General features: G+C 46.5%; 1 protein-coding gene across 1 annotated transcript in view; it reads left to right on the top strand.

The window, feature by feature from the left end:
* The window catches only part of MTHFSD (methenyltetrahydrofolate synthetase domain containing), a 14,699-nt gene extending 1,649 nt beyond the window's left edge, over window positions 1-13,050 (top strand). Inside the window, exons 2-7 of the mRNA XM_041400871.1 lie at window positions 389-619; window positions 1,661-1,774; window positions 3,454-3,544; window positions 4,325-4,437; window positions 4,649-4,774; window positions 12,533-13,050. Of these exons, the coding sequence (XP_041256805.1) occupies window positions 389-619; window positions 1,661-1,774; window positions 3,454-3,544; window positions 4,325-4,437; window positions 4,649-4,774; window positions 12,533-13,042 (1,185 nt within the window). The 3' untranslated portion in view covers window positions 13,043-13,050. The remainder of the gene's footprint in view (window positions 1-388; window positions 620-1,660; window positions 1,775-3,453; window positions 3,545-4,324; window positions 4,438-4,648; window positions 4,775-12,532) is intronic.
* Window positions 13,051-14,687: the final 1,637 nt, after the last annotated feature.

Here is a 14,687-nt window from a genome sequence, read left to right on the forward strand (position 1 = left end):
CTCATTTCTAAATCCCCCTCAGTGTCCCCCAGTGCCCCCAGTTCCCCCCCAGTTCCCCCCCAGTGCCCCCAGTTCCCCGGGCAGTGCCTGGAAGCAAAGCAAACAGAAGCCCCTTGTCAATGACCGACACACAGAGCTGTTTGAGTAGGAAGGGAAATTGAATCTCCCTCAGCAGGAACACCTTCACTATCCCCCTCTGAGCCCTGTCCAAGCTGGCACTGGACATTTCCAGGGCTTCACAGGAAATGAACAGCCCCTCAATTAAAAACCTGCACAAATCAGCCTGCCCAGAGGGTGAAAGGTTCTGCATTGCCCTTCTCTGCTGTGAGCTGATATTTTATGCAAACAGGGCTCCTCCCACGCTGCCACACGGCTTCTGGCTTTGCAGGAATTCCGGGCTGCCCGTACAGTAAAAATAAACCCCGATGCTCCCCAGAGGAACGCCCGCTTCCTAACGCTGGAAGTAAGTGAAAATACCTTTCTCTTGGCTCCTTCCCTGCCCCAGGGCTCCCTGCAGGCCTGCTGCTCTCTCAGGGAGCTGGAAGTGTTCAGCAGAGCACGGGAGGTGAAGGTGGATCCTGACAAACCTCTGGAAGGTGCCCGGCTGGCAGCTCTGCAGGTAAGGGCAGCCCTGAGGAGGAGCTGGCAGGGGACAGCAGAGCCTGGCAGCACCTCTGTAGGGATGTGTCCCCTGATAGAGTGAATAAATTATCTTTTGTCTCCTTAAAAAGCCCAGAAGTTTCTCTCCTCAGTTTGGTACAAAGACACCTCAAAGGACCTTCACCTCAAACCTAAGGATGCCCAAAGGGTCAGAAGCCAAAAGGTCCCACCTAGGTAATTCACTAGAAAAAGAAGAGAGCAAAGGAAATAATCCCTTTTGTGAGGTATTTTTACTAAGAGAAAGATCCTCTTCTTCTGTCCCTGGCTCAGATCTGTAAGAGCTTTGTTATTTTGCCTTTTATTAAAACTTCTGTGTTTCCAACACTGCCTCAGAAGCCATCCTGCTGATTTTATGCCATTGAGGTGTCTGGACTGTCTCGGGTGTGATGGGCTCCTCTGAGAGCTCATAAGACCTTGCTCGAGGAGAAAATGTAACACACCTCAGCAGCACCTGGCACTGCATCTCCAAGGGTTTTATGTGCAGCTCATTTGTGGAGCTCAAACCAGTAAATGTCATGGAATGGTTTAGGTTGGAAGGGATTTGAAGGATAATTCAGTTCCAGCCTCCTGCCCTGAGTATCACCTTCCACCATCCCAGAGTGCTGCAAGCCCTGTCCAGCCTGGCCTTGGACATTCCAGGGATCCAGGGGCAGCCACAGCTTCTCTCCCCACCCTCACAGGGAGGAATTTCTCCCTAATATCTCATCTAACTCTGCCCTCTGTCAGTTTGAAACTATTATCTCATTAAGCTATTTAGAGACATAGCTTTAAAGGAGGAATTGTCCTTAAAGATTTGTCCTGAAATATCTTCAAATGTCTGTTTCACCTTTTATTTCTTCAATAAACCTTTTTATGGAATTTTCCTGTGTTGGAGGAAATTATTCTTACAAGCATTACACCATCAACAACATAACAAATTAATTATTTGGCCATGTAATTTTTACTGTGTGACAAAAATATTTCTTCAGTGTAAAATGAACTTTCTCATGTGGTTCCCCAGGCAAGGAAGACTTTGCTGGTTCCCACACCACGTCTGAGGGCTGGGCTGTTCAACAGGATTGTTCCCCCTGCAGGTGCAACCAAGGAGATGCTGAGAAGATGTGCCACATCTCAGGTGGGAGTGAGGGATCAGGGAGGGCTGAATTAACTTGGGGACAGTGTGGGCTTGGGATGGACCAGCTGGAAGTTGGAAAAACTGAAATATCTTCCTCTTAGGATGTTATCTCTGGGTTTGTGTACATTGATAATATTGAAATCAGGAGAAAATTCAGTCTTAGCAGGGTTGAAAGGGATGTGAATTGATATTTCTCAGTGTCTTTTAGAAAATAATGCCTTGAGGTGAGTTAGATCTTTCTTCATGCTCCTCCATTCTGCAGTTTTGAGCTGCTGAACCCTCTGGGGGATAGCTGAGTGCTCTTAGGTGTTACCAGATGGGAAAGCCGAGGTTTTTCATCGAACACAACACCCAAAGAGCCGTGCATTGTGGCGTTTGCGTGCAGCGGGGCCCGGACACGTGCGGAGCCTGGCCTTTGCTGCGGTCTCTTGCTGCCCTCTCGTGTTCCAATCGCACCGCACAGCCAGGGCTTCGGCCAGACAGCCCTGCAGGTTTTACATCGGTATCTGCCATGAAAACCCAGCATGAAGAGCCTACTACAGAGATTTATTTCCTCCTTTATCTGCTGCTAAAAGCAGTAAAGTTCTGCAGCAACCCCGTAAACAACCGAGGCTGTAAAGGCTGGTAATTAGTAGTGACTTTCTTTGTTGGAAGTTCTATTGCAGTCATTAACTAATTAAGCTCAGGGCTGAAGAGTATTTTTGCAAGAGACCTTTCTCTTGGCCTGCTGTCTGATCTGGGCTCTCACCATGTGTCTGGTTTTTGCCCCAGCCCACTAATGAAAAAATGCTGTTGGCAGTTTGTATTTACAAAGCACTGTGCAAACAATCCTTACCACACTGCAGGGAAGTGCCTGATGGGCATTAGTGCTGATAGTCAGCCACAAATTACTGAATTCTTGGGGTTTCTGCTCTGCATTGAAAATGTTTGGCTCTTTATTGTGATTTTAATATTGTTAATTTATCATTAGCAGCAAGTTGAGTTGGTGTGAGGAGCATTTGCAGTGTGCTGTACCCATGTATTGGGAATGATTGAATCACAACATGTATTTTAAATAGTTCTAAACCTCTTATATTTAAAAACCCAAATAAACATGATTTTTAATTTCTGCAGTCTGGACAGAATTTTCATTAAGATGAGAACAGATTGAAGAGGAGTGGGTGGGGTTGAACAAGGAGAGAGGAGAGGAAAAAATAATTGTATCACTTTGTGTAACTTCAGATTTCTTTGTGCTGTTGCTGTCTGTGTCTAAATTAACTTTGTGATTTATATTTCAAAATTAATTGAAGCATTTGGAGTGCTCTGGTATTCCTCAAGCTTTTAGTAGAGTAGGGAAGTGTAAATAAGAAGTGTCACTAGCTCTCATTTTTAAGAACAGATTTCCAAAAAAGTGTTTCAAAATACCAGGTTTTGATCCTAAATTAAAAACCTCGTTTCTAAAAGTGCCCACCTCCCTCAGCTCTCCTTGCAGTGTGCCAAAATTCTTGTCACTGTAGTAGGGAATCTATTCTAGGATTCCCTGGGGATAACTTCCCAGACATGTACAGCTTGGCTAAACATGGAAGAGACACTTGGAAACGTGGGGAGTTCCTGGGATTTAGCAAAATATCCTGGATTTCTGCCTCAGTTCTTGGAAGATTGTGCCCTCTGCAAACCTCAAATGCTGTTTTTTCCTGCAGGGTGTAAGAGACTACAGCGTGCCTGTGGGGCTGGATGGGAAAGCACAAGTGGACTTGGTTGTTGTGGGATCGGTGGCTGTCTCTGAAAAAGGTGAGGAAAAACTTCCAGCAGGAAGGTCCCAAGTGCCAGCCTGGTGGCAGGAAGGCCACAGCACGTGGCAGAGACAGATTTCTCCTTGGAGCTGAGTTGTGGTCTTGGCTTCTGCCCCTGTGTGTGCCCAATCCCTGCTGGCAGTCCCAGCAGGAAGCAGGGGTGCCTCAGGATGCCGTGGGCACACAGCAGTGGCCTCAGAGATGTTCAGGAAAACCCTTGAGGCAAGGAATTCTTTGTGTTTAAAGGAATCCAAGCAGGCTCCCTGGTCAGGGATCTGCTCTGCTCACACAGGCTGTGTGAAAGGCCTTGTGTTAGACCTGCTGATTCAGGACCTATTTGGGGATCAGATTTTGCATTTTCTAGTGTTTTGAAAACCTGCTGGTGCTGAAAAATTTTCCACTGACTTTATCCCTTGCCTAAAATAACACAGTTTTTATATGTGACCCAGACTCCTCTTTACCCACATGAACCTGTGTTGGACATGAATAGAAGGTTCTAAATACAATTGCTAAATAAACTGCTGTTTTAACTGCATTGAATTTGTTTATTCTGAATGGGAAGCTTCTGGGATCTTTTAGGAGTCATTGAAACTGATTTTTTTATTTTATTTCAGTGCTGATTTCAAGGAAAGCTGCATTCTGTGAGAGATGCTGATCTGATTTTTTCCAGACTTACAACTTGCAGACTGCTGGGTTAATTACACCATTTTAACAACTTTCCACTGTGCTGTTTGGTTTTGGTTTTTTTTTTTTTTTTCCCCACTTTTCTGTGCTTTAGGCTGGAGAATTGGCAAAGGGGAAGGTTATGCAGACATGGAATATGCAATGATGGTGTCCATGGGGGCAGTGCAGGAGGACACACCTGTGGTTACCATCGTGCACGACTGCCAGGTGAGTTGAGATGTTCAAACATCCCCTCTCCAGCTGGGAGGGAGCTCTGGGACACTTCCTGCTCTGTCTGGAGGGGAGACGTGGAATGAAGCTGGTTTGGCATCTTTATTCCCATTGTCTTTGATGGGTTTTCATGTGACAAGACATCAGGAATGGGGCACAGCTTTAGGGAGTTTGTTTTTAGCTACTTAACCAAATCTCTGCCTTGTAGGTGCTTGACATAGCAGAGGAGCTGCTGGGAGATCATGATTTAACTGTGGATTACATCCTCACTCCAACAAGGACTATCCAGACTAACTGCAAACGACCAAAACCTCAGGGAATAATGTGGCACAAGGCAAGTTCAATCTTAATCAAGTTAAATCTTAAACCTTTGCTGCTGGTGGCTTACTGGTACCAACAACCCACTGATAAACCCCCCATTTTTTCATAGAAACAAATTTTTAAATTAGAAATTTTGGTAAAAGAGCAGGTGTGTTTGTCAGGTGAAAGAAAGCAGCAGCATCTGTGTGCAGTGGGGTTTAAGGGGTGATGGTGAGGAGAGATATTTCCCTCCATCTGAGGTTGCTGTATCCAGTGGATTATCAGGAGGTGCTGCCCCATCCTGGAAGTGTCCCAGGCCAGGCTGGATGGGCTTGGAGCAATCTGGGCTAGTGGGAGGTGTCCCAGGGGGTGGAACTGGTGGGTAGAAGTCTGTGCTGCTGTGGTTGTGAAAGGAAAACACAACCTGCTGCTGCTACATTCCTGTTTCTGCAGTGGATTCACTTTCCAGGGATAAATCTGTGGCTGCAGCTCGTTTTCAGGTGGAAGAACAGGGATTTCAAACGTGAATCTTTATTTATTGGTAGTTCTATTATGGATTGGACTTTTCCCCCTGCCCAGTGCCAGAAACTTCCTCAGCTTCCCAAATAGTTTCAGGAAAGCTTTGAGTGAATTGTTTTACTGGAGGTTCCTGCTGGGAAAGCTTTTTCTTTGTCATTGGATTCTCATTTCTAAAATCATCCAGTGAGGGAGCAGGCCCAATCCTGCATGAGTGAGTACAGCAGGAATGCTGAAATGAGGAATTGTGCATCCACATCTTGCAGAAACTGAGGAATTTTAATGGAATACTCCCAGAGAAATCAGAAGTTGTTTGTTAAATTTTGCCAGCCAGCTAAAAGAGTTAAATTTCTTTAGGTAATGTATCTACAACAAACAAATTCTAGCCAGGACTATTTTTATTCCAGTAGTGGGAGAGCATTTTACCCTGCCTGTGGTTGAGAATTTGAGGTTATAAATAAATAAATAACAGCTCTGTCTGTCCTAGTGCATTTTTTCCATTGAATTATTTTTGAATTGTAATTTTTTTTAGGATATTATTGAATGTAATTGTGTTGAAGGCCTACCCCTTGTGCTCCATCCATCTTGCCAACATATTTTTGATCAGTTTGTCTGCCTTGGTGTCAGACTTCTCAGTAAGTGGCCTTGCTGACACTTTTTAAATTTCTTTTTTTTTGTGCTTTTAGCAGAAACTGAATTTTCTGCAGCTTTCACTGAGAATGGAGCACAGATTGACCCTTTATTTGAATATTTGAGTGTTGATTTAACACCTTTTGTTTTGAGCTGTGTGGATTAAATAGGATTATTGGAGAAGACCAGGGATAATCACCACTTTTCTGGTTTTTTGGGATCAGAACAAAGTGTGGTGTCTGTATGAAGCAGAAATTGCCATTATTCCCCAGGGAAATGAGTGACATTTATTTTTTGTGTGGCTGTGGTGGTACCTGGGTGTTCAGCTCTGGAGGTGGGAGGTCTGGTTAATCACAGGGTGTGAAAAAGGCAGCATTTGATAGGGGCTATTTAAGTGTTTGTCCTTTGGATTTTCCCGGCTACTTCTCCATCATTTTCTCTCCATCCTTTTCTCCTGCAAATCCTGGCTTTGCTGGTGCATTCCTGTTTCTCAGAGCAAAACTAAATGAACCAAGAGACAGTGAGTAAATAAATCATCCACTTCTAAACATGGGGTTTTGTCAACACAGAGTAGCTTAACCTCATTGTGAGGATGTGTGAGGTGGAAAATACATGGTAAAAAAAAAGCTGATCCTTGGGGAGCAGGGCTGGATCAGGCCAGGACAACGTTTAGGAGTTTGAAATCCAGGTGTTTGCAAATATGGGATCACAGCTGAGGGTTGTTGTAAGGATGTGCTGCCAGTAATGCACACTCAGCTCCATTGGGAAGGAGGTGCTCACCCAGCAAACAAATCCATGGCTGCATTTTCCTGGGGTGCTCGTGTGTGTTCTGAGCTGTTTAAAGCCTTCCAAGGAAGTGGAAAAGCCACAACATCATCAATACCAAAGAATCATTATCAGGCACTCCAGAAACACTTCTAAATCCCCAGTGCTGGGGGGTGTTTGTGAAACTTTTGTGCCTCTGAGGTCAGAGTTTTGGGACATCAATTTGAATTACTGGAGGGCAGCAAGAGCTGCTGAGAGCTGAGCACTCTGGAAAACTTTATTTGGATGCCAGTGGAGAATTATTTGGCTTCATCTGTCTTGAAAATTCAACCCATTGTTTCTGGGAACTCTAAATTCATGAAGCTACTTGCTTTCTCATTTAATATTTTCTATGGGTAACTGTGATCTTTATCTGGGACACTGGCTATTATATTTGTCCCAATTATCAAGTTATTTGTGCTGTGCTTATTTTAAATGGAAACTGTACAGACAAATTAAAATATTTGGGTTCATGAAGAGGAAAAGGAGAGTAGTTGGTGGAAAAATCACTGTATTTTAGTAAGCATTTCCTTCTGGTTTTGAAATAATTCTTTTGCTGAGAACTTTCTAGCAGTAGGAAAAGAATTTTAATGAAATGAAATGAAGTGAAATGGGGGGGGAATCCCAGTGGCAGAGATGAAAATCCTCTGACAACAAACAGCTTTGGGTGTGTGATGGAACATCTGGGAAGGAAAGCTCAACAAATGCACCCATCCAAGCTGGCAAATCCTTCAACAGAAGGAAACTGCAGTCTGTGTAGGCAGGGCTTTGTTTTGGTGTGGTTTTTGGGCTGGTGGGGACAGGGAATGCTTCCACACGTGGTCACACATCTCAGCACCTTCACAAAGCTGAGCCTCGCTGCAGAAAGCACGGGTGGATTCCAAGTGTGGGCTGCAGAAGTTTCTCCTGAGGGACACCAGCAGGCTGCCAGCTCCCAGAAATGTGCCCTTGGATTGTGTGCACATATTTGGACATTTTGTGCAAATGAATGATAAAATGTTCAAATGTGCTGGCCTTGCTGTCCTGGCCTTGTCTGTGCCACAAATCCCTGTTTGCTCAGAGCTCCTGAGGACGAGGACGCAGCATGAAAAGAGGACACAGCACAAAAAGTTGGATCTGTCCCAAGGAGGTTTAGAACAATCTGGGGTCAGAGCCCTCTGAGGATGGGCAGAGATGAGCCTTGCTGACACTTTTGCCCACCCCTTGGGAAGGGCTGGTGGATCTGAAGCATTGGAGGTGTTTGGTGCTGTTTGCAGCCTGCCAGGGCAGCTGCATCAGTCTCCATCTTAAAATCATGGAATGGGTTGGGTTGGAAGGGATTTGAAAGAGAATCTTGTTCCAAGCCCCTGCACACCTTCCACTGTCCCAAGGTGCTCCCCAGTCTGGCCTTGGACACTTCTAAATGTCCCCTAGAGGTATTGCAGCTACAGCTTCTGTGGGCACCTGTGCCAGGGCCTCCCATCATCACAGGGAGCAATTCCTTCTCTATATCTAAACTAAATTTTCCCCTTTTCCATTCTGAGGCCATTCCCCTTGTCCTGTCACTGATGAAGAGTCCCTCTCCAGCTTCTTTGTAGCCCACTCAGGTCCTGGAAGGTGCTGGGATGTCTCCAGGCTGAACAGCTCCAGCTTTCTCAGCCTGTCCCCACAGGGGAGGTGTCCCAGTCCTCCTACCAACTTCATGGCCTCCTCTGGACTCGATCCAACATTCCATGTTTTTCTGCTGCTGGGGACACCAGAGCTGAGCACGGGATTCCAGGTGGGGTCTCACAAGATCCAGGCGTTCCTGTGTCAGTGAGATGAGGAGCTGTGGGAAGCAGAATGAAATAGCAGGATGAGGACAGCCTCCCATCCCATCCCATCCCATCCCATCCCATCCCATCCCATCCCATCCCATCCCATCCCATCCATCCATCCATCCATCGTGTGCCTCTCTCCAGGACTGCAGTGCTTCCAGGGAAATCTCAGTGCTGTTTGCCTTGGCCTGGCTCAGGGGTCAGCATTCCTCAGTCTGACACAGGACAGACACATCCTCCATTCTCCACAGCACCATCCTGGAAGTGGCTCTGATCAGAGCTGTGTGGGAGCAGGGGGTGAGGGAGCCCTGGTGTCCAGCAGGGATGCTGCAGGAGTCCATCTGCCTCCACATTTTGGGATCAAGCCAGGTGTCATAGCCATGGGTGCTGTGGGTTAAGTGCTGGGAGATTTGTGTTGGCATTCAGCATCCAGGACTTTTTTCCTCAGGTTTCTGTCAGAAAGGGGACACATTTCCCTCCTCAGCTCCTTTCCCAGTAATTGTGTGCCAGAAGAATTTATCCAGCCTGCTGTCCTCTTTCCCCAAGGCTCTCCCAGGCATGGCAGGGATTATTAAATGATTAATTGCCTTTGGTGGAGTTATTTTTAACCCAAATCACTTCAGAGTTTATGGCACAGACCCATGAGCATTTCTGTTGGCCAACCCCAGAGGGCTGAAGTGTGGAATTGGTCTGGGAATTGGTGGTCAGGGGATGATAGGGAACTTCTTCAGCTTTGGTTTCACTGGCAAAGCTAAATCCCAACACTCAATCCAAACTTTCAAAACATCAGTAAATGGTTTGGCCTTGGCTTTGAAGGGATGGGGGAAGCTTCCAGTGCTGGGTTTGCCCATATCCACATATCTGGATCAACCAGACTTGGGCTGGAATGTCCCTAAATTCTGGCTTAGCCTAAAACAGTAGGTGGGGACAGGAATGGGGATAAGCAAGGCTGGGGAAGACTGACCAGCCAGCAGAGCACCCAGAAGTGTGCAGCTTGTTTGAAAGAGAGGAGGAATATTTTTGGCCTCTCTCCGCATGGAAATAAATCCTTGCAATCCTCCCCAGCTCACAGGACAAAAGGAACTTTTTGCATGATTGTAATTAGCAACAGATTGTGCTATCACAGGGTTCTTTTGTTTGCTCTTTTGCAACAGAGCAGAACGAGCTTTTTCCTCTCCCCTGCCACCCACTGCCCCCTTTGCCCTTTTAGTTCTCACCCCCAAAAATCTCAGTGGATTTGTTTGTTGAATTGAAATCCCAAATCGAGTTCCTGCCTTTCTGTGGCATAAAAGTGGGAGAAAACAGGGGGAAGGGTTTAGAAGGTTTAACCCAGCTGAAATGTTCTCCTAGAACCCAGAGAGAAAAAAGCCCTTAAGGTAAATCCTCTGTGCCTCTTGTGACAGTAAGGTGTCAGCTGACAGTGTCAGAACTTGCCTAATGTTTTTTACAAATCTTTGCTAATACAGAAAAATAAAAGTCTTAAATCAGCTGCCTTTGTTGCTTTGGTGAAGGCCTGTTGCTCTTGTGTTTGCACAGGGCTGGATTTTGAGAGAATGACAGAATCCTTTCATGATGATGTTTGATCAGAACTTTAAAGAAAATAGTTCATAGCCCTTACAAAAATCCCAGAACCATTGAGGTTGGAAAACACTTCCAAAATCATCAAGTCCAACCTGTGAGTGATCCCAGACCAGACAGCTGAGTTCCATGTCCTGTCTTCCCATAAACACCTCCAGGGATGAGGACTCCATCACCTCCCTGGACAGTAATTCCAATGTCTAATCCCCCTTTCTGTGCAGAAATTCCCCCTGAAACATAAATACTATTGTCACTGCATCTTCTTGAGGTTGCCAGGAGCCTGAAACAGTAGCTCCAAGAGCTGCAGGCTGATGCCAAAATCTACTTAGTGAGAGGAGATGCCTGGTGGAAGTCCCTTAGAGATTGTGCTGTTCCCTGGATTATCTAAATCCTGCCCTTGGATTGTCCTTGAAAGCCTGGGAATTCCAGGGTTGATCCTCTCAGTGCCCATCTCTTATTGCCCCAATCTCCAAAGCCCTGAGGGATTGCCCTTGGTAGCATTTCCCTTTCTAACCAAACACCCAACCCATGCCTTGGCAACTGAGTTTAATTTCAGGATGAAAGGAGCTGTTCTTGGGTTGTGCTTTGGGGCCAGGAGTGATTGGTTGCATGAGAACAGAAAAATGTTTTTCCTGTTTGGTTTAATTAGCATAGAGCTTACATTTCACATTGAAATTTGACAGAGGACAACAAACCTTCTTAATTGTTGGCCAGAGCAAACAAAGTGAGACCCTTCAACCCTTGGTTTGATGTTGTGTCACTCAGGGAAGGGGAGTTTGCTGTCAAACACAGCACTTGGAATTCTTGGCTGAGAAAAACAAATCAGTCCCAGAATCCACAGAGTAATAACTCTGTAAAATCTGGAAATGCTCTGCACCTTTCTGAGTGTGGAGGCTCCTGGAGCAAGTCCCCAGAGCAAGTCCTTGCTGTTTGATGTTGTGTTAGCAGAACTAGCACAGGCTTTATGGAAATCATGTTTTTATTTAGCTCCAGCCTGAAATAAAACCTGCTTGTTTGCTCTTCAGAAGATTAAGAGAATTCCGTTGAGTGACTTGCCTGTCACCTCATCCTGACATTGCCCCCACCCTGCCTTGGCTTTTCCTCGAGTCACTTCAGAGCTGGGCTGCTGTCCCCAGGGAGCTGAGCTTGACGTTGTGCAGATCCAGGCTGGCTGTGACTGTCACTGGAGGAGCAGGAATTCAGAGGCTCTGGGCTGGGAGCTCTGCAGGCGTGTGCTGACTGGGATGTGCTGGTGCTGCTCCACTCCAGCCTGCTGAGGGTGGTGGCCCTCTCACATTCTGGGCTACTAGCCTGGGTCTCTGCTAGCTCAGGCATTGCTTCCCCAGGCTCTGTTTTGCTCCTTGAATTTCAGCATTGGATCTGGTGTTGATGGATGTTGGACTTGTCCAGCAGCCAAGCAGGAATTCCTCCTCCTTCCAAGCTCAGTGTGCAAGCCAAGAGCTCGACCACATTAGCTGGGGAACCACTGCATTTCCTGCCAGTGTCTGAGTGCAGCCTGGGGCATCTCATGCCTCACATGGATGGGCTTCAGCTGTTGAGAGGAAGAGCCCTTCCAGAGAAGCTCTTTGGGTCAGGGCATGGAGGGATGGATGAAGGAATAACGGGCTCTCAGTGGGAAGCGCGGGGTCCGAGCGCTTCCGTTCCCTGCTCCAGCCCGGCACATCCCTGTGGGGTCTGAGGAGCTGGGGCTGGTGTGGGAGGTCGGGTGGCACACAGGGGATGTGCCCCAAGCAGGGGACGTGCCTCCAGCTGGGCCCACATCCACAGGAACCCTGCTCCAAGGCACGCTCCTGCTGCAGCTTCCACCATTGTGTGACCCAGCCCATGGATATCCTGCGCCGGGGGAAAAGAGCACCAGGAGCTCTGCAGAATGGAAGTGTCTGGTGGATTGGGATGGATTCTGTCAGGCCAGGGGATTGGGATGGATTCTGTCAGGCCAGGGGATTGGGATGGATTCTGTCAGGACAGGGATTGTGTAGGATGCTTACAGGACAAGGATTGTGTAGGATTCTGCCAGGACAGGGATTGTGTAGGGTTCTGCCAGGACAAGGATTTTGTAGGATTCTGCCAGAGCAGGAGCACAGGCCCTCAGTCAAAGCAAACACAGAGGGAGAACAAGGAGAATGCAGATCTGAAAGCACTCAGATAAATAAATGTCAAATTGGAATAGTCCTGACTTTGGTTGGGATTTGCCTGCTGGATCCATGTTGTGCTGCTCACTTCAAGAGCCACTAATGTTTATTTTTGTCCTGCAGTGTGTATTTAGGGAGACTTCCCAATCAGAGCAGCAATTAGGAACATTTGGAATGCTCTGGCACTCTGTGTGGCAGCAGGATAATAAGGTTCCTCTCTTTTTATGGCACAAACAAGCCCTGATGCTCATCATCTTTTTTCTGGAAGGCAAGAAATACTTTTACAATAATTACATCCATCTTCCTCCTTTTTAGGTAAGCTCTGAGATGCTGGGAAAAATCCCCATCCTAAAGACTCTTCGATGCAGGGAGAAGCAGGCTGGCAAGGATGTCACCCTCCAAGATGAACACCCAGCCCTGGCAGACACCAACAGAGCAGCAATTTCAGACAAGAAGGTGATGGCAGCAAATCCCCAACCATGGGCTGCTCCAGGCTCAGCTCCAGTGGGAGAACCCCGTGTGGAAAGTGATCCTGGAAATCCCAAATTCGAGGGATCTGACACAATCACCACTGTGTATGTGGGGAACTTGCCTGGCAGCCTGAGAGTGAGCCAGCTGAAAAATGCCCTGAGGGAATTGCAGGCGGTTCCTGTTGCCCTGAAGTGGCAGGGAGCACAGCACAGGGCTTTCCTGGAGTACAGGGACCAGGGGGCTGCACACAGAGCTGTGGCCTCCTTGCAAGGCCTGAGCCTTGGGGGCAATGCTCTGAGGGTGGAGCTGGCCAAGAGGAACAAAGGGCAAGGAGAAATCAATAGTCACAAATGAATATGGAGGGGAAAAAACCCCAAAAAAACAAAAACAAAGTGTTTTCATTGTTTTGTGAGAAGCCAACCCTAAGTTTTAAGGTTTTTAGTAACCCTCAAGTTTAAGAAAACCAATTTTCTGCACAAACTTTCCTCACTTCTGCACTTGGACATGCAAAGGTTTGTCCCCACAGGTGAGAGAGGAGCCATTTCTCTATAAACAATTACCCATAAAGTACCCACCCTCTGGTTTTGGTGCTGTTTGGTGGTTTTGTTAAGCCTGGCTTACAGCCCTGCCCCCTGGCACCTGCAGCAAGGTGGTTCCAGTCACTCATGTAAGGTTAAACCTGCCCCCTTATACCTGTGAGGTTAAAAGGCAGCAGCAGGAAATCTGTCCTAAGGGTAACAATTCTGTTTACTGAAAAATGGGCTTTGCCTGTTGGAAGTTTTCAATTTATTTTTTATAAAAATGACCATGGAGAGAGAGAGATTGTCCCTTTTGTGCCTTGAAGAGTGGCTGTGGGAACACTGGCTTAGTTCTAGCTCTAGTAAGAGCTGGTAACATCAGCTGGGAAAGATGGGAACCCTTTTCTCAGCTTTTTGCTAAATCAGCCCTTGGTAAGCCTTATATTTCTTATTTCAGAGGAAAGCAAATCCCAGTTTTCTCTGCTTTTCCCTAAAACTGCTTTTCTGATGGATCAGATAATTATAAAATTATAATTTTATAATTTAGCTGTATAATTTTATAATTTGGCTGCTTTTCCTGATTGTCTCTTCTAATGGGATGTGATTCCTTTGCCTCTGTGAAATAACATTATTATTATTATTATTATTATTATTATTGTTGAAATGAAAAGCAGACACACCATGGTCAGGACTTGTTGGTGCTTAGTCTGGCATGGAATTCTTTGGGAATTTGCTGGGGATTGATGCTTTGTCACCATCCCTGATGCTCTTCCACATCATCAGTGAGGAGGGTGAGACATCACCACCCAACTTCTCCAGGTGAAAATGTTCCCAGGCACTGTCCTGGACATGAACATTCCCTTCCAGTGTAATGGCCAATAATGATTTATCTGCTATGGCTCTTATTACTTCTTTTTCCCTCTTGGGTTTCCTATTCCTGAAAAACAAGTTAAATTTTGGCCCAGCCATCCTTTCTAAACAGAAGCACTTTTGCCAGTGATGCTGGGCACGTAGTCAAAGTAAGCATCTAAATGGATTTTTTCTTCTTTAAAGTAAGAGTAGGGGTTTTTTAGCCAGGGAGTACTGTTAAGTATATTTTAAGCAGATTATTATGCCTTGAGGGTCAGACATTTATTCAGTATTAAATAAAAAGTTCTCATCGTTGTCATGTGGCTCTGTAGGGAAGGGCTGAAGGAAAGCTTTGGAGCCCTGGGATCCCAGCACAGGAGGGACAAGGAGCTGTTGGACAGAGTCCAGAGGAGGCAGCAGGGTGAGCAGGGGGATGGAGCAGCTCTGCTGGGAGGAAAGGTAGAGAGAATTGGGGTGGTTCAGCCTGGAGGAAGGAAGGTTTAGGAGTGAGCTCATAACTTTCCAAATGGAAATGACTCCTCCCAATGGAGAGGGACATTGGAAAAGGGCCTGGAGTGACAGCACACAGGGAATGCCTTCACACTGCCAGAGGGCAGGGTTAGAGGGGATAT

This window comes from Onychostruthus taczanowskii, unplaced genomic scaffold (assembly GCF_017590055.1).
Source record: "Onychostruthus taczanowskii isolate IOZ18803 unplaced genomic scaffold, ASM1759005v1 scaffold18, whole genome shotgun sequence".
Taxonomy (NCBI): domain Eukaryota; kingdom Metazoa; phylum Chordata; class Aves; order Passeriformes; family Passeridae; genus Onychostruthus; species Onychostruthus taczanowskii.